The following is a 26,413-nucleotide window of genomic DNA, read 5'->3' as shown; positions in this document are numbered from 1 at the left end:
CTGCCAATGAGTCGCTTGTTTACAGGTATGTGCAAGATGGAGAGAGAGAAACATCCTGTTTTTCCGAAGCAGGTTGGAGAAGTAGCCCCGCATAATTTTTTCCAAGTGAGTCATAAATCTCTGTCGCCTCAGTTTGAGAAACAGGCTGGGAGTGCAGAACCCTGTCGAGAAACAACAGACCTCTAAGCCAAGGGCCAGCCGAAGCTGTGCAAGCTCAGATTCATTTTATGCTAGCACATAGGAGACGACTCTATGGGCAGACATCTGAGCCCTATCTTGAAGCAATTTGTAAGTGGAAGATTCTGCCCACTTTAATTTGTCGTGTAAACAGTTCTGGAGTTATCACCGCATATTAGTCATGAAAGCTGGAATCTGATAAAAGGGAGCAGAATGCAGTTTTCAGAGAGGACAAAAGTTCACTGGGAAAACATATGTGCAAACCTCAGGGACCCTGATCAGTGGAAGCAAATGCAAGAGACAGCTAAGTGCCTGGAACCAAATGAATGAAAGAGCCAGTCATCAGGTGTAATTAAGCAGGGATGGGGGAGGGTGTGTGTGGGGGACATTTGATTTAATTTATCACTTTGACCGAGTTTAGCCTTTAGATCTTGAGAAAACTCAAGATCAGGAATGTTCAAGGCCAAGAAAATATTTGCTCTGAGACGACTGGAAAACAACATATGTTTCTTTAGTCAGGAGTAAGTTCCAACTAGATCCACTCAATTCAAAGCTCCAGAGTTACAGTGAAGCTCAAGAGCAGAAGCTCAGATGGACCTAGGCTCAAATCTTAGGTCTTCTGGTTAGTAGCTCAGTGACCTTGGCAAATGACTACATATGAGCCTCAGTTTCTTTGTCTGTAAAGTACAGATAATAAAATCTTTCTAATCAAGTTGCCTGAGACAATTAAACGAGATGACATATGGAAAGCAGTTAGTACAATGCCTGGCACATTTAGTAAGTGCTCAACAAATGGAAGATATTTTTACTATTATTCCATATAAACTATCCTAGAGAATCATTGCTATCCCAGGCTTACCATGAATAGAAAAACGTAATGAGTAAGGATGAAAAAAGTTAACTTGATCCGATTACATAGGTATGAGCTATATGCTTGCAACACTATTTCTGTTTCTTGATTAGAATACCTTGGGTTCATAGAGCTAAACCTCAAACTATTAGATAACAAGAATGTCAAGTGGGGAGCTTAATCATGACCTATTCAGAAGACTGTGCTTATCCTGGTGCCATGATGAAAAATTTGTACTGGTACACTGAGAATCATAGCAGGTCCAGCCTTTTCAATTGGTTGTATAAGCTAAAGCACTCATTCAAGAATTAATTCAACAATTACTTTTTGTGACAAGACCTGTTCTGGGCACTTGGTATGTTCATTTCAGTTAACAAAACAGACAAAACCCTCTGCACTTATGGAATATATATTCATCCATTCACTCAAGCATTCATTCTAGCAGATGGGAACTGCCATACTAGGAGCTAAAGACAGGGAAAAGGCAAAGTTACAGAGGTGCATGAGACACACTGTCTGAGAAGCTCCGTCAGAGCAGAGATTGATGGGCACATCTGTAAATAGCTACTGGCTAACAATGGAGTAAGTTCATCAGCAGAGTAGTAATGGAGGCCACTGTGGACAGACTTAGAAGAAGGAGCAAAATATTCTGAAAGCAAGAGTGTGGGGACAGAGGGACCTCCCTGGTGGTCTGGGGCTAAGACCCCGCACTCCCAATGCAGGGGGCCCAGGTTTGATCCCTGGTTGGGGAATAGTTCCCTCGTGCTGCAACAAAGATTTTGAATGCCACAATTAGAGATTCTGGATACCACAACTAAGATCCAGCACAGCCAAATAAATATATAACTTAATTAGTTAATTTTTTTTTAAAGTGTGGGCACAGAGACGTAAGGAGGGAGCAAGAGATGAAGATATTTGAGATGATTCTAAAGAGTAAGCAGGAATTTGCTGTTGGGCAAGATGGGGAAGGACTTCACAGGTAGAGCCCACCTGCCAATTCAGGAGACGTAAGAGACGTGGGTTTGATCCCTGGGTTGGGAAGATCCCCTAGAAGAGGGCATGGCAACCCACTCCAGTATTGTTTCCTGGAGACTCCCATGGACAGAGAAGCCTGGCAGGCTACAGTCCATGGGGTTGCAAAGAGTGAGACATGACTGAAGTGACTTAGCACGCACACACAAAATAAGGAAAGAGCATTAGGCAAAGCAAACATCTGCTGGTTTCTGTCAATTAGGAAAGCATTTGGTAGAATGTAAGATTAAAAGGAAGTATAAAATACAAACTACAGTAGCTTATTTCAGAAACTCATCTGTCATCAATCACAGACTAATTAAACTCTGGTTTCTATTTTGTTTCTAAACTAAGACTAAGTAGAAAACAGCTTTTATTTTCCCCTAAATTCTCCCATCAGATGAGAACAGCTGAGTTGGCTCCAACTTGAGTTTGATTTCTGATGTTCTATTTACCCAGAGGAGGTTTTATGAAATTATGGCCCACATGCTCCCAATATAGTCCATAAATTTCATGCAGAATAATAAATTGTGGACAGTTTTAAGAGAGAGATTCTTGCGCTCCACTCCTGACGCAATGAATCAGAACCTTGGGAAAGAAAGCCGGAGTCTGTAATTTCTTAAAGTGGACTCTTAGGACAAAAGTTTAAAACCAATGGCTCAGGAAGAGTTTACTCTTAAACACCCCCCCCCCCCCATTTTTGGTTTGATCATCAAAATCAGTTAATTGCCTATTTGCCCTAATGCTAGCCAGTACGTTACCTGATTTTCTCTACTGCTACTTGAATTCTAATTTACTGCACCATCTTTGTCTAGAGAGAGAGAAGTTTCTCTGCTTTTCACTCCTGGTTACGCCCACTCCCACCCCCATATAAGCCAAGGAGTTTACTCCAGCTTCATCTATTCTTCTGATCAGTGAAAGCGTTACCATGACAACCCCACATCCAAATCCCTCCACTTGGCTGCACACGAGAAGCATGGCTGGCTCATGCTGGGTCCATCCTGCACCAGCAGGCAAGGGCAGTCTATTGCGCCTATTCGTGGTGAGGACTGGACAAAGCTATTAACCCTTTGGAACCAAAGATTCTGGAAATGCAGGACCTGACCTCATTCCATTCTCCCTGTTGACTTCTTCCCCGATTGACAGGCCTGGATGTGGGGATGAAGTCATTTTGCAAATAATAAAGTCTGTTCCTTAATCATTCCAGTAACATGGAAACTCCTTGCAACTACTTTCATCTCTCCAGCCTCACTTTTAAATCCAATTAAACTCCAGAGACAGCTGTCAAGTGCCTACTATGTTCCCAGTCCTCGGCAAGACTTCCTATTGAAAAATTTAAAGGAATCCAATGTAATTTACATGACTATTAAAAAATTAGGGCATAATGCATTTTAAACAAAATTAGAGTTAAAGCTCTTTAAGTAAGGAGCCATTAATCGTAGAAGCTCACTCCTCAAAGATCTATTAGAAGTCATCAGGAAAATAAGACTCCAAGTTTCTTTTATCCTGTTTTATCCTGTTCTATCTACTGATCCTTCCATCCATCCTTCCTTTCACCTAACAAGGAGTGTACCTAGGCTCTGTCCTGGGTGCTGGGTATCAAATGATGAGCTAAACAAATATGGCTCCTGCCCATTGGATGCTTATAGTCAGTCCAGTATTGGAAGGACTCCTGAATAGCAAATAGGAAGTCACCAAGTCTAGGTTCTGTTCTCTCTCCAAGAGTCTGTACAGCCTGGGGAGTCAATCTCTGGATCCCTCATTTTGTCATGTGACGAGCACTGCCCTCTCTGTTTCAAAGAGCACTTTGGTGGGACTGTATTTAAATTCATTCTAAAACTTCAAAGTGCTATACACAGAAAAGTAACACAAGTTAAGCTTGGTTTAAATGGTGGGAAACACCCCTCTCTCTCTGCACAGAGCCAGGAGACCTGAGTTCCAGTCCTACTGTTTCTGCTGACTCGTGCCCCTGGGGAGGAGGTGCCATGTCCCGTCTAGGCCTTGGTTTGAGCTCCATGATCCGTTCACCACAGGCTGCAAAGAAAGGCATTGTGATGTGCTGAGCTCAAGGGTCTCTTAAGAGCTAATGGATTCCACCTCTTTACAGCCAGGGCCTCACCGAAGACTCCCTGGAGAAATGTAACTATTCTCCAAGTCCTCTGAGGAGGTCAATGTCTCAGCCTGTCTTGGAACCCAGAGCAGGGAGCTGTGTGGGTTTTGGGGAGTGGGCTGCAGGGGGCTCAGAGGTAACATCTCGGTTGGCTGTGCATGGGGTGGGCTTCAGTGTGGGGCCATCGAATATCTCAACAGCGACCCAAGGACATTATCGCGAGAGCAGGATCCATGGAATGCTCGGTGTGTCCTTGTTACGTGCCTAAAAGACTGTGCCTGTGCGGGCGTGAAGACGCTGCAAGGTGCCAATCCCAGCTCTCCTAACGGCACGCTGATGTGGCCCCACGTTGCCCATCTCCCCTCGGGGGACTCCAGCCCCGCACACAGGTTCCTGCAGATCCCTGTTGCCAATTTCATTCAGTCTAAGGAACATGTCAGCTGAGCTGTTGTTCTGGAGAGGATGCATGACTCGAGAATGCTGAGTATCAGCCAGGCAGATCTAGAGGGTGTTCCCACGTGGAAGGAGGGAGAGGCCGCGGGGCAGGACAGACCAGGGTTTGAATCCTGTCACTGACCAGCTCTGAGGCTCTGGGCCCATCGCCCATCACTTCTGAACCTCTCCCCTGTGACTCGGGGACAGGAGCACTTCTGATTTCTCACGGCTGGGTTGAGATGCCAAGAACACAGGTCACGTGACCACGGTGGTCCTAAGCCCTCTGCAGAGGCAGCGGCAGCGGTTGATCTGATCCGCTCATTGCAGCGGCTCTGGAGCCCGAGCTCCATGTCACCCAGCGCACACCTATGGTTCTTCCTCTCGCGTTCGCCTTACATCCCACTCGTCTCCACGTCCTATGGGTCCCTCTTTCTTGGCGTCCTGTGTTTTAACCCTTCACTTCATCATCTCAGACCCTGGAAGGCTCTCGTCTCCCTGGACTTCAGCTAACAGCAATGCCCCATGGGCGCTCCTCTGTAGTCCTCCGAGGACGATCCTCCTTGCAAAATGCTTTCCCGGCAGCCCCTCCTCAGAAGCATGACCGTGACCCCCGAGGAGCGCAATCCTAGGTCCTCACTTGGCTTCATGTTGGCCTTACCTTCCCCGCCCAGGTGATGGAGTGGTCTCACATACGCGGTCCATGAGGTGATGGTGAGCCCTCCGTCCTGGAGAAGCTCCCCTCACCAGGGAGGAGAGGCTCAGAAGGACGTGACAGGCTTTGCAGCTGGGGTTGGAATCTCGGCTCAACCGGGTACTAGATGTGTAAGCTATTTCAGGTTATTAAATCCCAGTGCTTCAGTTTCCTCTTCATGAAAATGGGCCTAATATCACAAAATTGAAAGAGATGTTGTGGGGCCTGATTCAAGCAACTGGGGCATCGGAAGCTCTGAATAAATGATCGTTGAGCCACTGTTCTAGGCGAGGTGATTCAGACATCCCATCAGGAAGGAACACTGCTCTCAGCTGTAGGTAACAGAAAAACTTTGACTCAATGGCCGGAAAGAGGAAATTTATTTCTCCTAACAAGAGGTCCAGGGGGAGGCGACTCAGGATTTGTTTATTTGCAGGCTCAAAATGTCACCAAGGACACAGGCTCCCTCCATGACCATCCTTGGTGTTAAGGGCTTGGTCCCCACACTGTTTTTGTGACTGTAGGATGATCGTCACTGTTCCCAGGCAGACGGAGGACATCCGGGAAAGAAGGAGCTCTCTTGGGATGAGAAAACTTTCCAGAAGTCCTTGGGCATAGTGGCCTCCCAGCTCTTGGGCCAGAATTGTCACTGGTGAGGGAACTTCTCCATGACTGGCTCGGGGTTAATTAGCTCCCACTCCTTGGGGTTGGGGAGGACCAAGACTTCTCAAAGCACATGACCATTCTGGGGGAAGAAAGAACTGGAAAAAAAATGTGGGGTTTTTGTTAAGAGGGAAGAAGTGTCTCCTATATTCCCAGTTCTAAGAGTCTGTATGATTCTTGTTTGTCCCAGCCACATATCTCGCTTATGCAGCTCCTCCTGCTTAGAACTCAGACAATAAATCTTTGTATGCCAGGGACTGTAATGGGCCACCTTCCCACCTTGAATCAAAATCCTATTCCCAAAACTTAGATCAAGAACCAACAAGTCAGTGGAGATACTTCCTACATAATGAATTACCTCTATGTGTTCAAAGTAAACCAGTCAATCCATACCATGCTTTACTAACTGGTTCATGTCACCTTAGAGCTGCTCCTCTCTTCAGGTGGGTTGTAAACTCCTTAGGGTCAGGGACCACGAATAAACCATCTTATTCCATTTGGGTCTTCCATGTATTTATGGTGGCCAACCATAAAGATGGCGCTTAATCAGTGCTTGTTGAATGGAGTCTAATCAGAATCCAATCTTTAAGTGCTCTCTCTGGTCGAGGCGTGAAGATACCACGCTTGGCGCCACGGGAGATACAGGGCAGAAAAAAACATAGCTCCTTTCCCTCCTCAAGTTTTCGGTGCAGGAGAGGAGCTCATATGAGAAGTTGTGTCCAGTTGGAGAAGTCCGTCTTTTACCACCCACTTTACCCTTTGTCTTTTTAGCTTTTTCACTTGGTCCCCTCCTGAAACCTGGACGATGCTGATGCCACACTGGGGCTCCCTGCCTGAGCCTTGCTTCTGTCTCCAGCACCTCAGACACAACCTTCCCGATCTATTCTTTCCTATCCCTTTTCCCATTCTTGCAAAACCTCTCCTTCCTAAGTCCCAATCCCTGTGATCTAGTGCAGCAGTCCCCAACCTTTGTGTCATCGGGAACCAGTTTCACGAAACACACAGCCTGGGGAGGGGGACGGTCTGGGGATGATTCACGTGTCTTACATTTATTGTGCCCTTTATTTCTATTATTAAGTACATCAGCTCCACCTCAGATCATCGGACATTAGATCCTAAAGGTTGGGGACCCCTGGATGTTGATTTAATGTTAGTCTCTAAGAAACTAGCTTATAGATAAAGTTTTCAGTGTTACCCATCCAGGGCACCTGAGAAATTTGGGGGATTCCTGTGGGTGTAAGGACATGAATATGACACTGGATTTTGGAGGCTGGCCAGCTGGTGGTGGGGTTTTTTCTGGCAAGACAGCCTTCACTTTTCTTCAAGAAATTCCACAACAATGATCTTGCTCGTCCTCTAGTCTGGGACCTTTCAAAGCATTTGCTTTAATTGCAGCATCTCTTAAGAAGTCACTCTTTTGGGAGTGAACTTAGCTTGATCAAACACAAGCTTTTATTTTTATTGAAGTATAGTTGATTTAAAATAATACATTAGTTTCAGGTGTACAACAGTGATATGATATTGTTATAGATTATATTTCATTTAAATTTTTTAAAAAACAACGGCTATTTTCCCCTGTGCTGTATAATATATCCTTGTTGCTTATCTGTTTTATACATAGTAGTTCATATCTCTTAATCCCATACCCCTATCTCACCTCTCCCCCTTCCTTCTCCCACTGGCAACCACTTGTTTGTTCTCTGTGAGTGTGTTTCTGTGAGCAAATACAAGCTTTCGTGCATTTTACAGGTTAATGAGAGAACAAGGTTATTTGAGGAAAGGTCTGCTCAACTCCTGCCTGTATGTACGGATTTCCTTCTCAGTAAGGAAATTCTCCCACACCTATTCTTTTGATCACCATGGTTAGGATTGCCAGGGACAAAAGAGGAAAAGGACAGAGTCAGATAAAACAGAAACAAAAATCAGTTTGTTTGAACTGCCAGGGAAATCTGCCTTCAGCTAAAGGATGTCAAACTCAGAACATCCTGTTCTAGTTAATAAAGCTCATCTGCTTCCAGCTTGAACAGAAAAATAAAATCTCTGCACATCCATGTAGGACCACTCAACTTTTCCCACCTTTTCACTCTCAGCCACTTACACCCAGCCAGGCTCATGGACGGAAGGGTGGCCTCTGTCCTCCCTACCCGGGAAGCTGCTCCTTCAGAACACTAAAGGCAGGTCACATTCAATGAAGCAGAAACTCACTTGCTTGTATGTAAATCTTTAAGCCTCCCCTAAAAAAGGCAGTCTGGAAAAGAAAATGGCAACCACTCCAGCAGTCTTGCCTGGGACATGCCATGAACAGAGGAGCCTGGCGGGCTATAGTCCACAGGGTTGCAAAGAGATGGACACAACTTACTAAACAACAACAACAACAACAAAAGAAGCCATGCCCCTCAGTGACTGAAACCCGTGTAATTCAGACACAAAAATGCCAGGATCCTTAGTGGTTTCCAGGAGCGGGGTGGGGGAGGGAGGGATGAACAGGCAGAGCTCAGGGTTTTTAGGGCAGCGAATATACCCTGTGTGAGGCTATGTAATACTTTTATCCAGATCCACAGAATGTATGACACCAAGAGTGAGCTCCAAGGTACTCTAAGGACTCCGGGTGATAATGAGGTGTCAGTGAAGGTTCCTGAGTTGTGACAGATGGACCACTCTAGCGAGGGGTGTTGATTATGGAGGAGGCGATGAATGTGTGGGGGCAGGGAGTGTATGTAAAGTCTCTGTACTGTCCCTTCAGTTTTTCAGTGAACCTAAAACTGCTCTTAAAAGAATAGTCTTTACTTAAAAAAAAAAAAAAAAAAAAAAAAAAATCCTCCTCTCCTCCATCTCTCTGTCCCAAAGTGATTCACTGATGCGGGATGCAGATACAATTCACTTACTCCACGTGACATGTGCATCAATAATAGCTGAACATCTTCACGCTTGGGGAGGGCTCCCTCAGATCTACTCCAGCGTCAGTTCCCAATCCCTGGCATCGAACCATCCATGAACAGACCCCGGGCGGCCAGCTGGCCTGTCTAAGAAGATGCCCACGTGTGAATCAGATCTCTCAGCCAAATGACACTTCCGCAGATAAGCCTGAACACTTTTTCTTGTCAGAAAATGTGTGTTCATCTACTTTTGCCTTTTTCTCCCTTAAATGCCAGAAACCTTAGAGGCAAATTTATAGCCAGTGTGCTCCAATCTGCTCGAAAATGACAGATTATAACGATTGGAGGGAGCCCCCTAGATCACCTAACAAAATGTTCTGGTTTATAGATGAGGAAACTCAGCTCCATAAAGGGGGAGGGATTTCCTGAGGGGCCCTGCTAAAGGACCTCCTTAGTGGCTCAGTGGTAAAGAATCTTCCTGCCAATGCAGGAGACTCGGGTTCAATCCTTGGGTCGGGAAGATCGTCTGGAGAAAGAAATGGCAACCCATTCCAGTATTCTTGCCTGGAGGACCCCCATGGACAGAGGAACTTGGCGGGCTACAGTCCACGGGGTTGCAAAAGAATCGGACACAACTTAAGTGTCTAAACAACAACAACAACACTTCTAAAACTGAGACCAAAACCTCCATCTCAGGACTCCCAGCTTTTTCTGCGAATGCACAGTGGGGTCTGGAAAGACCTACTTGTTCTGCTTCCTTCAGATCATCTTGATTCATTTCTCAGCGAGTGACTTTTCATCAGCCTTTAATCAAGCGGCTTTCTTTTCTTTTTCAAAACACGTTTATTATTTGGCTGCACTGGGTCTTAACTGCAGCACGTGGGACCTTTTCATTGAGACACGAGGGCTTCTCGCTGGCTGTGGGGCTCGGGTCCAGCAGCTGTGGTGCACGGGCTTAGTTGCCGCTCGGCATGTGGGGTCTCAGTTCTCTGACCAGGGGCCGAACCTGATTCCCCTGTGTTGGAAGGCAGATTCTTAATCACTAGGCCACCAGGGAAGTCCCTAATCCAGCGGTTTTCAAAGTGTGGTCCTTGCACCAGCAGCATCAGCAGTGTCGAACTTGCTGGCTAGGTCAAGTCTCTGAATCTATTTTTTTTTTTTTTTAGATGTAGGCTTTTTTTTTTTTTTTAATATTATTTTATTAGTTGGAGGCCAATCACTCCACAACATTTCAGTGGGTTTTGTCATACATTGACATGAATCAGCCATAGAGTTACACGTATTCCCCATCCCGATCCCCCCTCCCACCTCCCTCTCCACCCGACTCCTCAGGGTCCTCCCAGTGCACCAGGCCCGAGCACTTGACTCATGCATCCCACCTGGGCTGTTGGTCCGTTTCACCATAGATAATATACATGCTGTTCTTTCAAAACATCCCACCCTCACGTTCTCCCCCAGAGTTCAAAAGTCTGTTCTGTACTTCTGTGTCTCTTTTTCTGTTTTGCATATAGGGTTATCGCCACCATCTATCTAAATTCCGTATATATGTGTTAGTATACTGTAATGTTCTTTATCTTTCTGGCTTACTTCACTCTGTATAATGGGCTCCAGTTTCATCCATCTCATTAGAACTGATTCAAATGAATTCTTTTTAACGGCTGAGTAATATTCCATGGTGTATATGTACCACAGCTTCCTTATCCATTCATCTGCTGATGGGCATCTAGGCTGCTTCCATGTCCTGGCTATTATAAACAGGGCTGCGATGAACATTGGGGTGCACGTGTCTCTTTCAGATCTGGATTCCTCAGTGTGTATGCCCAGAAGTGGTATTGCTGGGTCATATGGCAGTTCTATTTCCAGTTTTTTAAGAAATCTCCACACTGTTTTCCATAGTGGCTGTACTAGTTTGCATTCCCACCAACAGTGTAAGAGGGTTCCCTTTTCTCCACACCCTCTCCAGCATTTATTGCTTGTAGACTTTTGGATAGCAGCCATCCTGACTGGCGTGTAATGGTACCTCATTGTGGTTTTGATTTGCATTTCTCTGATGATGAGTGATGTTGAGCATCTTTTCATGTGTTTGTTAGCCATCTGTATGTCTTCTTTGGAGAAATGTCTGTTTAGTTCTTTGGCCCATTTTTTGATTGGGTTGTTTATTTTTCTGGAATTGAGCTTCAGGAGTTGCTTGTATATTTTTGAGATTAATCCTTTGTCTGTTTCCTCATTTGTTATTATTTTCTCCCAATCTGAGGGCTGTCTTTTCACCTTACTTCTGAATCTATTTTAACAAGCCCTCCAGGTGATTTCAGTACACCCTAAAGTTTGAGACTCTAGTGTCCTTGCCTGTTAAACTCCACGGACAGAGGAGCCTGGTGGGCCACAGTCCATGGGGTCGCAAAGAGTCGGAAACGACTTAGGGTCTAAACAAAGACAACAACAGAAGTTTGAGACACCCTACTTTTATCTGTTAACTCTGTCCACCCAATTAACAAGGAGATCAGGGGACTAATCAGATCCATCTAATTTCACAGCACTTTTTCAGTCTGGCTCTTCCAGTGACCGAAATCAGAGGCTCACCTACGTCACCTTTGGAGAAACAGAGTTTATGGTAAATTTGTGAAGAACGGGAGTGGAAAGCGAGCGTGAACTGAGGCAGCTCTGGGGACTGTCACTCCCTCTGCCTGTTTTCCCCTCTTTCTTTCCACCTGCCCTGTCTTCCCTCCACAGATCTGTTCCTATACTTCCTGTTTTCCTTTTCCTTTATAGCTGGCGTTTGCCTTTGGTCTACCATGACCTGAGTCCAAAGTCTAAATCGCAGCATCCTTTGGCCTTGATTTCCCTTCCTACCTGGAAAATTCTCTCCATCTAACTTTTCCCATTTTTCCGTCCAAGTTCCTGGAAAGGATTCAGACTGGCCCCCCTTTTGAGCCAGGAGGCACTGGTCACATCCTCACCCGAATGATGGGTCACCTTTGGTCTGAGGATTTTTCCTGTCTCATCAACTGCTGACAGAGGATGGATTGCAGCTGGGGAGACAGGTGACTTCTGTGCAGTGACAGAGGCTTCAGGAAGACACTGGGGGTGGGGAGGGGGGAGAACACATGTGAGACTGCCTTCCACACGCCTGTCCACTTACCCCCACTCACTGTGTGTGCATGAAACATGAGGGAACTTGGCAGTGGGACTCAGCAGTTAGGTTGCTGAGGGTTGAGCTGGAGATCGTTTCTATTACATTATCATGACCCTAACCTTTTCTTCTTTTTAAATTTTTATTATCTACTTATTTTTGGTTATGCTGGGTCTTCACTGTGTTGTGTGGGCTTCTCCAATTGTGGCTTGAGGGCTCGGTAGTTGGGGCATGTGGGATCTTAGTTCCCTGACCAGGGATTGAATCCAGCCCCTTGCATTGGGACTGTGGCGTCTCAACCACTGGACCACCAGGGAAAATCCCCTTTGTCTTCAATATATTAGGCTTGGGTATTGAAGATTTGGGCTGCAGGTTATCGACTCTCAGCAGGTCACAGAAGATCCAAGCTGGAAGTGACTTCAGAGACCACTCCGCTTGGCGATTCTTCATGAGAATCGCTGGAGAGATTCTGAAAACTAAAGCTGCCTGGGCCCCACCTCACAGATGATGCTTAAAAGCCCCCAGAGGCTCTCAGCGCCCCAGCTGCCCCTGAGAACTACTGCTTGAACCCGACCTCTTAATTTTTCAGGGGGAGAAACTTCAGCTCAGTTCCATAATGTGACCATGGCTCAGCTGAACATCCTACTTCCAACGTGGCTATGGAGTTTGGGTTGTTGTTGCTGTTTAGTCACTAAGTCATGTCTGATTCTTTTTGCGACCCCTTGGACTGTAACCTGCCAGGCTCCTCTGGTCATGGGATTCTCCAGGCAAGACTACTGGAGTGGGTTGCCATTTCCTTCTCCAGGGGATCTTCCCGACCCAGGGATCGAAGCTGCATCTCCTGTGTCTCCTACATTGGAAGAGAGATTCTCTCCTCCTGAGCCACCAGGGAAGCTCAGGGTTTGGGTTACTAGATGCTGAATGTTTAGATCTGAAAGAGATCACAGAAGCCATGCACTCCAACCCACCACCTTCTCCTGAGTCTAAGGAGCTAAGTGACTTGCTAAGGAGTCAAGGCCAGAAAGAGGGTGCAAAGGCTAAACTGCAGGTCTCCTGACTCTTTACCCAGAGCTCTGCTCATAACCCCAAGGCTGGGGGCTAAAAGGGCCAGATGGGGCGGGAAGCGGACCAGCTGCTGACCTGCGCTGTCTGCACTCGGGAGCCTTTCCGGCCTCACAGGTGAAAACAGCCTGGCAGAGGGACCTGGGCAGGACTGGCAGGAGTGGGCTCTGGCTGAGGAGTCAGCACTGGTGCCTGAGGACAGGGAGGAGGCAGCTGATCTGAGAAGATGAAGCCTTGCTTTCTGCCTGCCTCCCAATTATGCTGTGTGTGTGTGTGGGTGGGTGTGTGGGTGTGGGTGTGGGTGTGTGGAGGTGGCTGAAGATGAAAAGGTCCTAGTGGCGGTGCTGATGGTAAAGGATCCGCCTGCAATGCAGGAGCCGCAGGAGATGTGGGTTGGATCCCTGAGTTGGGAAGATTCCTGGAGGAGGAAATGGCAACCCACTCCAGTATTCTTGCCTGGAGAATCCTACGGACAGAGGAGTCTGGTGGGTTACAGTCCATGGGGTTGCAAAGAGTAGGACATGAGTGAAGCCACTTAGCACGCAGTGTAAAAAAAGAAAAAAAATGAGGCAAGGGCCCCCCGGGGAATTGAGAGAGAGAGGCAGGAAACCCAAGGGTGTGAGCGTGAGCTTCAATCTCATCCTTTTAGGTGGGCTGGGGACGAGAAGAGCTGAGAAAATAAGCCCCCTCAAGCTTGTGAGGAGCTCTCCAGCATGCTCACACAGTCAGCTCGTCCGACCCTCAGCGGAGCCCCGCGCGGGGGGCCGCTCCTGTGATCCAGGCCCGGGGACAGGGAGCAGCTGGGCTCCGAGGCGGCGCGGCCGTTACCGGGAGCTGACCCGGCCCTCGGGGCTCGCGCCCGGGGCTCTGACTCCGTGGGATGCTGCCCTGCGGGCGGGCGTGTCCCTCACGTGTGTCCCTTGAGAATGGGCCTGCCTGTGAGGCGTCATGTTTACCAGCGCCACAGAGGCTGCACCGCGAGGGGACACTCTTCGCTCACACTGGGCCGCTACCCACGCCAGGCCGCCTCCTCGCCACACTCGCTGTGTGGTTGAGCGGTGTTACTCTCGGCCGCCCTCCGCTCGGCTTTTACCTCTTCTGAGTCACACGCTGAGGACCGTCAGGCCGAGCTGGCCAGGACCCACGGCCCACGGACACACAAGCAGAGCGTGTACGGGGGGGAAGCACGAAGGGGCAGAGGAGGCCCCTTCTCTCTCACCTGCCCAGGGGGTACTCGGGTGCCCTTGAGATACTCGGGCATCTCCCGAGGGGTTCTGAGGCGACGCAGAGCCCCAGCGATGTCAGAGCGTCAAGTTCAGCCTCATGCGCGCTCAGTCGCTTCAGCTGTCTCCAACTCTTTGCGACTCTATGGACTGCAGACCATCAGCTCCTCTGTCCATGGGATTCTCCAGGCAAGAATACTGGAGGGGGTTGCCATTTCCTTCTCCAGGGGATCCTCCTCACCCAGGGATCGAACCCACGTCTCTTACATCTCCTGCACTGGAAGGCGGATTCTTTACCGATGGACCCCAGGGCAGCCCATTTTAGCCTCAGCTGGATCTAATTAGCTTCGGGGGTGGTGGTAGAGGAGGTCCTTTCACAGAGGACTGACAGGAATGTTTATCATTTCAGAACTGACAAGGCACTGGCTCTCTCCCTCCTGGCCTGGGGCTGGCCTCCCCTCAGATGCCCTAACCCTTCCCAGCCAAGCTCAGAGGACGCTCAGGGCTGGGGCGGAGCCCAGACTCTCCCTTAGGAGCAAGACAGGGGTGCAGTCAACACCTGGAAAGAGGCCCAGTGGACGCCTGGAGCAGCTGCTCAGAAGGTCACAAGTCAGGTATCTTGATTGGGTAATCATCTGAGGAAAGGTTCTGCAAAGCAGTTGCAGGAAATCTGTACCCAGAGCGTGCAGGACAAATCTGTTGACTTAAAAAAATGCACAACGTGAGAGTTGTGAGTTAAATTTTATTTGGGGCAAAATGAGGGCGGCAGCCCAGGAGACAGCACCTCAGACAGCTCTGAGAAACTGCTCCAAAGAGGCAGCAGGGAAAGGTCAGTATGTGATTTTTGGTGAAGGCGGGGAATACATGCCATCAAGCACGTATTTTCCAGAAAGTTTCTACTAGTCTTGTGAAGCCTTAGCTAGTCACGAGCAACAGTCGACACCATGGATTTTAGTGCTTTTCTAGATGTGGAGAGATTGAAGAATTGGGCTCATAAAATCTGACCCTGAAAAATATCTAAAAAGGACCTGAAGACCTGTCCTGCCAGTTTTCACCCCTCAACACAGAGTGCCTCATTTCTACTTTCCACCCTGAACTCCTTTCAGGGTGTATTGAAGGTCAGCAGCTATAGCAGCACACGACTTAATCCTTGTAGAGGCAGATGGGTAGATGGCAAGTGCCAATTAGTCGTTGACAAACCCAAGGCGACGGCTCAGTCTGCCTGTGTCTGCCTCAGCCCAGGACGAGGAGATCATGCCCTGCTAGGACAGACTCTGGAAACGAATACAGCAACCCCCATTTGAGACCCCCAGACAGTCATGTTCTAGGAGTGGCAAGGATACCCCATCCCGAATACCCACCTAATGTGCATAGCCCCAAACTACAGCAAGCATCGTGATGTGCTGCTTACCTGTCTACACTCTGCTTCAGACTGTGTGGGTCCAAGTCTTGGCTTTGCTGGTTATGAACTGTGTGGCTCTGGGCAAGTTTTCTCTGTGCCTCAGTTTCCCCATTTACAAATAGGCTGATAACAGTGTCTATTTCTTAGGGGAGCTGTGATAATTAGATGAGTTAATCTATGGACTGCAAGAAGATCAAACCAGCTAATCCTAAAGAAAATCAACCCTGAACATTCATTGGAAGGACTGAAGCTGAAGCTGAAGCTCCAATACTTTGGCCACCTGATGCTAACAGCCTACTCACTGGAAAAGACCATGATGTTGGGAAACATTGAAGGCAAAAGGAGAAGGCGGTGGCAGAGGATGAGATGGTTAGATAGATCATTGGTTCAATGGACACGAATTTGAGCAAACTCTGGGAGATGGCGAAGGACAGGGAAGCCTGGCGTGCTGCAGTCCATGGGGTCACAGAGTCAGACACAACTTAGCGACTGAACAACAATCTATGTAAAGATTTTAGGATAGTGCCTGGCCTTTAGCCAGCAGTTATTGTGATGACACTTTTCTCCTGGTTCTAGTTCAACTGCCGGCCTCCTGCCTGGACCGTCACACATCTGTTTTCCAGGCTACATGTCCACCTTCTGCAGCACCCTCTCTATACCCAACAGGCTGACCTGGCTCCTGGGCTCATGTGGTCTCCACCCATATGAACCCCCCACTCTGCTGTTACGATCCTCTCCATCACTAACCCACTGGAGAACCACCAGTGAGGCCTGGACCCGAGTGTGAAACAGCTCCCTTTTAAGCCAACCCCCTTGTGTGGTGAGAAGGAGACCACGTTTGAGGTAGAACCACAGATCAATTCTGCTACCCTGCCCCTCTAGTCTCCTGCTTCACCCACCGTGAGGTCTCAGAGGCCTTGCATTCTTTCCAGGGGGAGGTGGGCGTGCTTGGCTCACCATAGACAAAGACATTCTGTCTCAGTTCTTTGCACTCATCTTTCAGGCCCAGCTCAAATGTCATCTCCTTGGTGTGGCATTCCCCAGTTCCCACTGTCAGAACTCTCACTTTACAAATTGTGATCTCAGACAAGTTCCCTTCCTCCGCCACCTCACTTTGCTCATTTGTGAAATGAATGACACCATTTCCAAATGAACCTTCCAGCACATGGGGAAGATCCATTATAAGTCAATGGATCCCTCCCCTGACCCTCCGTGCCAGGCAGAGGAGATGGGGAGATACCCGAGTGAGCTGACTGCCCTGCTCTCTACAGAGCTGATAAAACCAAGCCCTTTCCTGGAATGCCCTTCCCTCCTTCTCCACCCATGGAATTCCTATTAAGTCTTCAAGGACCAGCTCAAATGTCATCCCTCCGGTGAAGCATTCCTGCTGCCCTCAAGGAAAACAAATTTTCCTCCCCCTTGTGCTCCTGTAATCCTTTGTCCCTATTAAATCTCTTGTTGCTGTTTAACTTTTATCATATTCAACTCATAGCTTTAGGTCAAGAATTGTATTTTGTTCTCTGGGGGTAACTTCACAGAGTGTAACATGATGCCCAGCAGCTCCAAAAATGCTCATTAATTAAAATTTCTGGATTCTGGAGTGGACCCTGGAGGAAAACTCTACCGTCACTGTGTGTGTGTGTTAGTCGCTCAGTTGTGTCTGACTCTTTGCAACTCCAGGGACTGTAGCCATCCAGGCTCCTCTGTCCATGGAATTCTCCAGGCAAGAATACTGGAGTGGGCTGCCATTTCCTTCTCCACTACCATCACTAGTTTGCTTCTTTGCTCAGTTGCTAAGTCGAGTCCGACTCTTTGCAACCCCATGGACTGCTGCACACCAGGCTTCTCCGTCCTTCACCACCTCCTGTATCTTGCTCAAACTCATGTCTATAGAGTCGGTGATGCCATCCAACCATCTCATCCTCTGTCGTCCTCTTCTCGTCCTGCCGTCAATCTTTCCCAGCATCAGGGTCTTTCCCAATGAGTTGGCTCTTCAGATCAGGTGCCCAAACTATTGGAGCTTCAGCTTCAGCATCAGTCCTCCTAGTGAATATACAGGGTTGATTTCCTTTAGGGTGGACTGGTTTGATCTCCTTGCAGTCCAAGGGACTCTCAAGAGTCTTCTCTAGCAGCACAGCTCAAAAGCATCACTAGTCTGATACTAGTTAATCTGAAGTCAATAGCTGAATTCATAGTCTAGTCCATTTGAGCCTGTGGAGAAGGGCTCCCAGACAGCCTGGGAGTGAGAGAGGGGAGTGGGATGGCCGTGTGTTTCTATACAATCTCAGCTGCAACGCTTAAGGGTTAAAGGACCTTTTCAGGAAACAGTGAATCTGGAAGACCCAGATCTTGTCTGTAATTACACATTAGCTCATTATATGTTCGATGACTCAATTTTCTTTGCAAACATTGAAAAATATAGACGTGTAACATAACTCTGCATGTATCAGTCCTGGCTTCCTCCTACGGTAGTTACTGAAGGAAACTTAACCCTGATGCTAGGTACCCAGCCACATTATCACATTTTACCTTCACAATGATTATTTCAGGTAGGTAGCCTTATTACTTTTGGTTGATAAATGTGGACATTAAGGCTGAGAGAGGTTAAGAAACTTGCCTAAGGTCAGGGAGACTAAACCACAGAACTGATTGCGAAGACCTAGCTCTTTTTCTCACTCAATAGGCCATACTGTCCCATCAGAGTGCCAATTACTGGCCAAATGGATCCGATGCGTTTCCAGCTCCCTCTAGAAACCCGTGTCCCAGCAGAGGAAGTTAGTGGCTTTCTCAGGTGACTCAGTGGTAAAGAACCTGCCTGACGATGCAGGAGATGCAGTTTGATCCCTGAGTTGGGAAGATCCCCTGGAGAAGGACATGGAAACCCACTCCAGTATTCTTACCTGAAGAATCCCATGGACAGAGGAGCCTGCTGGGCTACTACAGTCCATGGGGTCTCAAAAGAGTTGGTCATGACTTAGTTACTATACAAGAGAGGAGGCTGGTATACAAATAATTAAAAATATAAAGCACCAAAAATAAAACTGTGGAATAGAAATACATGTAATGGGCTGTGGGGGAGGCTGAGAAGGGAGTGACTGGTTCAGGCTGGGGCAGGTCAGGGAGGGTTTCTCTCATCAGATCAGAGAAGCTGACTCTTGGAAGAGGGCATAACCTGAGTTTTGCTGGGTAGAGAACGAGGAAAGGAGAGGATGCAGGAATCTGAGGCAGAGGGGACGGCATGGGCAAAGGTCTGCAGAGAATGCCAGACGTGCCTGGGGAAGGAGACTAGACCAGATCAGTCAGAACGCGGGATGTCTGAGGACGGGCTGGGCTGTGCCGGGCTTAGTTTTGTCAAAATGTTGGCCCTTGTTCTTTAAGCCCCGGGTAGCTGCTGATAGCCTCAGAGGAGGGCAGTGACACTGGTGCAGTGTTGAAGAATCTGCCTGCTAATGCAGGAGATGGAAGAGACGCAAGCTCGATCCCTGGGTCAGGAAGATCCCTTGGAGTAGGAAATGGCCACCCACTCCAGTATTCTTGCCTGGAAAATCCCATGGACAGAGGAGCCTGGTGGGTTACAGACTATGGGGTCACAAAGAGTCAGACACATCTGAGCACACACAGATATTTAAGGAGGGAGGATCTGCAAGGACCATCTCTGAGTAGGAACTGGGAGGTATTAAACAGGGTCCTGCATTCTTCAGAAATGTACCATCAGCTCCCAATGTCTCGGTCAGGATTGGTTTCAGGGATGACTCTTTCCCATTGAAAGAGGCAGGCTGAAGACCAGATCAACTCCGTAGTCTGGACGCACCGTCCCCTGCCCCCAGGGTGGCAGAAACATGGCTGCTCTGTGTGATGAGGTCAAATATGCTGCAGCAGGTGGACACGCACACCCAGAGGAAGTGGGACACGCTGCCCTCTACCAAGGGTATCACCAGGAACTCCCCAGGTCTGCAGTACTCATCCCAAATGCTGGCTTCAGAACTGGAATACTGCTTATCCAAATGAATGAAAGATGTTCCAGATCCATGATTACATGTTCCTCACACCGTGCATGATTTATAACACAGATTTATAAATTCTATGTAAATGTAAATTACACATCTGTGCACAGTATTCTAACACAGGCTGAAACAATGTCCCACAACATATAATAAACTTTGGAGCTCTTTAATCATCAGTGCTAGAACTATGTGTTGACAATTACCTTGCACTGAGCACTTGGTGAAAATCCTTCTGTTTTCCCTTTTTCATTTTTTAAATATATATATGCTGAACTCACCATGAAAAAAACAAACAGGTGATCTCTTTAGAAAACTGCCCACAAACTCTTTGGCTCCGAAAGAAAATGCCGTGCCAGATTTTTGCCGAATAAAGTGACATTTTGAGTGGAATCTGAGTCGAGCCCAAAAAAAGGAATGCTGCTTCTTTGAATCAGCAAAAGAATTCAGTCTCTGGTATCCTGCACTCCATTATTCATTGACCCGAATTAGCAGGAGAGCTGTCTGCACTGTGGAGATGACTGGGAAAGTGGGGCTTGGAAGGGGGAGGGAGGGAGTGGTGGGTAGATAAAGGAGAGAAAAACAAGCTGAAATACCTCCCGGGCCTGAACAACATGTTGGGTGTTTTTTATTTGGAGGTGGAGAGGCTCCAAAGTCCCCTTGCTAGACACTGTCTCAGCTCACCTCTCTGCTCATGGGCTTACTTCCCAGAGCAAAAGCTCAAAGCAAACGACTTGCTGGGCTGCCTCCTCCCAGGAAGCACCTCCAGGGTCCCAGCAAGCAAGGCCAGAGGGACCTGATTCCTGATTCCCCCGCCAGGAGACGGCCCCTCCCAGAGCCCTGGCCCCAGGCCGCTCACCGGGGTCTGCGGAAGGTCAGGCCGTAGTGCTGGCAGGCCAGTCCCACGGTGGGCGTGTACACGATGGGCAGGAACTTCTCCACGTCTGAGGTCAGCACGCGGTAGAAGAGCTTCTCGTTCCGGTCCTGGAGGGTCATGAGGATGATGTACCTTAGGAGAAGAGGCAAGAACCAAGCTGATGACATGAACACCCCACATGGCAGCACAGATGGCCCTCGACGTAGAAACCCAGGGCTCCCACTCAGCTACTTGCAACGGCACTTTCACAGGCAAATCACCATCTCTAGGCATGAGTCTCATCACCTATGAAATGTGGAGAATATGACCTGCCTTATGGCGCCCATGGGGTCACCAAGAGTCGGACACGACTGAGTGACTAACAACAACAATGGCTCTTATTATCACACACGAGTAGGTGCCATTCTCAACAGTTTCATTAACTAATCTGACATGGGGAACATGCCTCTCAATGACTTGGATATGTGCTTATTCGTTCAGTCATGTCCGACTCTATGCGACCCCATGGACTGCAACCTGCTAGGCTCTTCTGTTTATGGGATTTTCCAGACAAAAATTCTGGAGTGGGTTGCCATTCCCTTCTCCAGGTTTATCTTCTGCACCCAGGGATTGAACCCACGTTTCCTGTATTGCATAGAGATTCTTTACCACGTGGGCCACCAAGGAAGCCCCAATGACTTGTAAGGTGGGTAATATAATTCTGGTCATTTTATTTTTTTATTGGGATATAATTGCTATCTGGCCATTTTAGAGACAATCAAGGCACAGAGAAGTGAAGTAATTCACCAAGAGATCTAAACCTAAGCAATCTGACTCCAGAATCTGTGCTCTCAGCCATGATGCAAGATGGCTAGTTAGGTTATAATTATGTGGACAGTAATGAACAGCAGCAGAATAACAGCATTCTGGGGCTGGGGGAAGGTCGGGGAAAGTGCTAGGCAGCCTGGTGATATATGAACTGGTCCGTCCTGTCACACAGGTCTGGTTCTTGCCACAAGCAGAGTTCACAAGTGTTTGAGCACCAAGTGATCTCAGGAAGCATGTTGCAAACATGCCTACTTCCTGAAGCCTGAAATCAGGCCAGGAAAAGGGCCTTTCATTTACACTTCACACTGAACAGTCTAGAAGAAAAAAACCAAGGGGCTGAAATTCCCAGTAAGGTGTGAAAGGGGACGTGTTAGTCGCTCAGTCGTGTCTGAGTCTTTACGACCCTAGGGACTGTACCCACCAGGCTCCTCTGTCCATGGGATTCTCCAGGCGAGAATACTGGAGTGGGTTGCTATACCCTCCTCCAGGGGACCTGACCCAGGGACTGAACGCGCACCTCCTGCAGCTCCTGAGTTGCTGGCGATTTCTTTACAGCTGAGCCACCGGGGTAGCCTAACGAGGTGTAAGTGGCAGCTGATATCACAGCCTTTAAGTTTGGGAGAGATAATGAGGGTGCATGAGGCCCTGGAATGGAGTGGCGTGACAGAAATGATCTGACAGGGGACTGATCCCTGGGCGAGGCGTCAGGTTCCTGGGTGTGAATCCCAGCTCTGCTGTTCGCGAGCTGCGTGACCTTGAGGAAGTCCTGTGACTTCTTGGGGCTTCAGCCTCTTCTTCCTCAGCAAAGGCACTGGTCCGTTACTATGCTCTAGAAGGCACTTTTATTTAGGAAAGGGCGATTTATGCTTAGAAGAGTCAGGATCTTAGCTCATTACAAGTGTAACGATTCCCTTAATCAGTGGCCACTAGTACACATCTCTTCTCAACTCCGCATTCAGTGATGTCAAGTTGATAAGCTGAAATTGACCATGGTGGGAGTATTTATACCATGGAAATTGGCAAATGCTTTAAATCCTCACCCCCTGGCCCCAGAACCGGTCCTTAAACACTTACGAGCACACCACTGTCTTTACCCATAAGCTGGGGAGCCTCCTTAGCCTTTCCCCCTAAGCTCCTGCTGAAATGAGGGGCTCCCATAATGAATGGGTCAGAGAGGTCGTCAGGAGCAAGCTCCCTTGAGCTCACAGGATCAGGCACATCCATTGCCCCTTAAGCCTGGCATACCTTCCCAGGCATGTGAGTGAGGCCCATCTAGCCGGAAAGAACTGGAAAGGGGAGGATTCTGGACTTTGATTTTTAGGGTTTAATATCTTTAGGTAGGCGAATTTCATTTCGGACTAAGGAACTTTTGCTCTTAAGTGATGATAGAATGAGGATCTGAACTCAGGCTAGTTTTGTAGCTACTAAGCTTCACTGTCTCTTGGCTATGGGGGAGCAGAGAGGTTCAAAGCACAGACTTTGGAGCTGTCTGTGTGCAAATCCTGGCTGTGCCAATTCATAGCCATGAGACTGCAAGGTCACTACCTTCTTTAGTAAGACAGATAAAGCTGACCCTGTGAACACCCACTGACTCTTCCTGTCGACATCCCCATCGGGAGAAACCAGAGGGGAGGCGGGGCTCTCCCTAAACCTCCAACGGATGGCATCCCAGGTCCTCCCTGTGACCCTGTCCATTTCCCCTCTGCTCCACCGCGGTCCTTTTATTCCGGGAACCTGGGCCATGCACCACTTCCTTAACACATCTGTCCCTATGTTTTTTTTTCTAAACTATAGATTAAAAATTTTTTTTTACTTGGAGGATAATTGCTTTACAATGTTGTGTTGGTTTCTGCCATACGGCGTGAATCAGCCATAAGTACACATATGTCTTCTCCCCCTCGAACCTCCCTCCCGCCACCCCCATCCCACGCCTCTAAGTTGTCACAGGGCACTGGATTGAGCTCCCTGTGTTCCAGCAACTTCCCACTAGCTATCCATTCTAAGTTTCTGTTTGTCCCACCCTCCCCTTCCGCTGCTGTGTCCACAACTGTCTTCTCTATGTGCATGCGTGCTCAGCTGTATCAGACTCTTTGCCTATACTCCTACATTTCTGCTCCCCTCCTTCCCACTGAGTGAAATCCTTCCGTGAACCCCGCTGCTGAATGCTGACGTCCATTGGTACTTCCATTGGTACTACTGGTGCTTCCTGGGCTGGCTCTGATTTCATCACTTCCAGAAGGCCCAACCAGATCCCACTGTCGGAGTTGAGGCAACCTTCTCAGTCCTCCCGGGACACATGGACTGTGGCTCGATCATAACAAGCCCTGGCCCTCAGGGAGACCATCACCCTGTGGAAGGCAAGGCTGGGTCTGGGCTCTCTCAGGGCTCTCGGCCTTTCCCAGCTAGTGTCCAGAAAACCGTCTGAGGCCCGCAGGAGATAGTGGAGCCTGGCGCCCCGGTGAGAGGACAGACGTCCAGCACTCACTTGTCCAGGTCACTCTGCTGCCGCTCGTAGTATCTCATGACCCGGAGGAGCTGGACGTCCTGGCTCAGGAAGCAGGGCGGGATGAGGCCGTGGATCCCAAGCTGCAGCCTCTCCTCAAGCGTAAAGGCCATGCCCTGGGGAGAGCAGGAAAGACAGCATGCACGTAAGTGGATGTGCAGGAAACCCGGAACAGCGGAGGTTCCATCCTCAGACCTGCCAGCAGCGCTGAGACTCAGCAGCGACGGCCCCGGCTCAGAGCCCACCGCTGCCTTTTGAGTAGCCGGGCCATCCTGCGTCAGTCATCGTGGCTCTTCTGGAGTCTAGCTTCCTCTTACAAAAACATGGAGAACATGTACATTACCAGGGTTTTTTGGTTTATACTTGCTTTTAAAAATGTATTCTATTTTTAGAACAGTTTTTTTTTTTTAAACATTTATTTATTTTCTGTTATTCATTTGGCTGCTCTGGATCTTAGTTGTAGCATGTGGGATTCACTTCCCCGACCAGCGATCGAACCCGGGGCCCCTGCATTGGGAGTACAGTCTTTGCCACTGGATCAACAGGGAAGTCCCTAGAAGAGTTTTAGATTTATAGAAAAATCGACAAGATAGTCCCGAGTTCCCTTATATCTCCTCATGCAGTTTGCCCTATTAGTAATATCTTCCATCCCTTCGATACATTTGTTAGAATTAATGAATCAACAATGACACATTATTATTAAATAAAGTCCCTGGTTTATTCAGATTTCCTAATTTTTTTTCCACCTGTTTCTTTTTTCGTTGTTCTTTTAGGATCCCATCCAGGATCCCACATTCCATGTAGTCTTCGGGTCTCCTGGGGCTCCTCTGGGCTCTGACAGTCTCTCAGAGCCTCTTGGCTTTGATGACCTTGGAGTGTTTTGAGGAGGACTGCTCAGGTATTTTGTACACTCTCCCCCCACTGGAATTAGTGTCATGCTTCTCTCATGACCGAAGTGGGCTAATGGGTTTTGAGGAGGGAGCCCGCAGAGGTAAAGGCCATTTTTATCACATCAGATCAAGGCACATATGAGCAACACAATTTATCATTGTTGCTGCTGACCAAGATCATCTGGCTGAAGAAGCGCTTGCTAGGTCTCTCCACTGTTATGCCTTTCTTGGACTTCTTCGACATAGGAGATTTGTCTCTACTCCCTCACTTATTTATTTATTCAGTCATTTATTTATACTAGAATGAACTCATGGCTATTTGTTTTATGCTCTGAGTTATGATCCAATACTGTCTAATTATTTTTGCTCAGACTGTTCCAGTTTTGGCCATTGAAAACTCTTTTAGTTGGCTCTGTATCCCTTGCGGGGCTTCCCAGGTGGCGCTAGTGGTAAAGAACCCACCAGCCAATGCAGGAGACAAAAGAGATAGGAGTTCAGTCCCTGGGTCGGGAAGATTCCCCAGGAGGAGGGCATGGCAATTCACTCCAGTATTCTTGCCTGGAGAATCCCACGGACAGAGGAGCCTGGTGGGTTACAGTCCACGGGGTCGCAAAGAGTCAGACATGACTGAAGCGACTGAGCATGCATGGTAAGATTATATTTAGTTTTTTAAGAAACTGCCAAACTGTTTTCTAAAGAGGCTGTAAAACTTTGCACTCCCACCAGGAACGAAAATATTTGGAAATCACAGGTCTAATAATGGCTTAATATTCAGAATCTATAATTTATACAATACACAACAAAAAGAAAAGCAACCCAAGTAAAAAATGGGCAAATGACTTAGATATTTCTCCAAGGAAGATATACAAACGGCCAGTAGCACATGAAAAAATATACAGCATCATTAGTCATGGTTGCTTAGTTGCTAAATCTTGTCCATCTCTTTTGTAACCCCACAAACTGCAGCCTGCCAGGCTGCTCTGTCCATGGGATTTCCCAGGCAAGAATACTACAGTGGGTTGTCATTTTTGTCTCTAGGGGATCTTCCCCACCCGGGGATGGAACCCACGTTTCCTGCATTGGCAGGTGGATTCTTTACCACTGAGCCACTTGGGAAGCCTATCATTAGTCATTGTGTGTATGTTAGTCACTCGGTCATGTCCAACTCTTTGCAACGCCATGGACTGCAGCCCGCAAGGCTTCTGTCCATGGGATTTTCCAGGCAAGGATACTGGAATGGCTTGCCTTGCCCTCCTCCAGGGGATCCTCCCAACCCAGGGATCAAACCCGGGTCTCCTGCATTGCAGGCGAATGCTTTACTGTCTAAGCTACTAGGGAAGCCCATTAGCCATCAGGGAAAATCAAATCAAAACTACACTGAGATAACCATTTCACACCTACCAGGATGGCTGTAATTAAAAAAAAAAAAAGTAAATAACAAGTGTTGGTGAAGATGTGGAGAAACTGAAACTCCTGCACATTGCTGGTAGGAATGTAAAGTGCTGCAGCCTCTGTGGGAAAATGGCTTCCAATTTCTTCAAAAAGCTGAACAGAATTACCATATGACCCCAACAATTCCATTCCAGAAACTAAAACAGATGTTCACTGCAGTATTATTCACCACAGCCAAAGGTGGAATCAACACATGAATGGATAAACAAAATGTGTACACATACAATAAAAATTATTCGAACATAACAAGGAA

General features: G+C 47.9%; 1 protein-coding gene across 5 annotated transcripts in view; it reads right to left on the bottom strand.

Annotated features, from left to right (window-relative positions):
* The window catches only part of ME3 (malic enzyme 3), a 240,920-nt gene that overhangs the window by 115,134 nt on the left and 99,373 nt on the right, over window positions 1-26,413 (bottom strand). For all 5 annotated transcript variants that reach the window (XM_065936392.1, XM_065936390.1, XM_065936391.1 and 2 more), the window contains exons 3-4: window positions 23,801-23,934; window positions 20,491-20,640 (exon numbers count right to left, since the gene is read on the bottom strand). In XM_065936392.1, the coding sequence (XP_065792464.1) occupies window positions 20,491-20,640; window positions 23,801-23,934 (284 nt within the window). The remainder of the gene's footprint in view (window positions 1-20,490; window positions 20,641-23,800; window positions 23,935-26,413) is intronic.

This window comes from Muntiacus reevesi, chromosome 5 (genome assembly GCF_963930625.1).
Source record: "Muntiacus reevesi chromosome 5, mMunRee1.1, whole genome shotgun sequence".
Classification (NCBI taxonomy): domain Eukaryota; kingdom Metazoa; phylum Chordata; class Mammalia; order Artiodactyla; family Cervidae; genus Muntiacus; species Muntiacus reevesi.
Note: the sequence above shows the minus strand (reverse complement) of the source record. Positions and strands in the feature narration are given on the sequence as shown.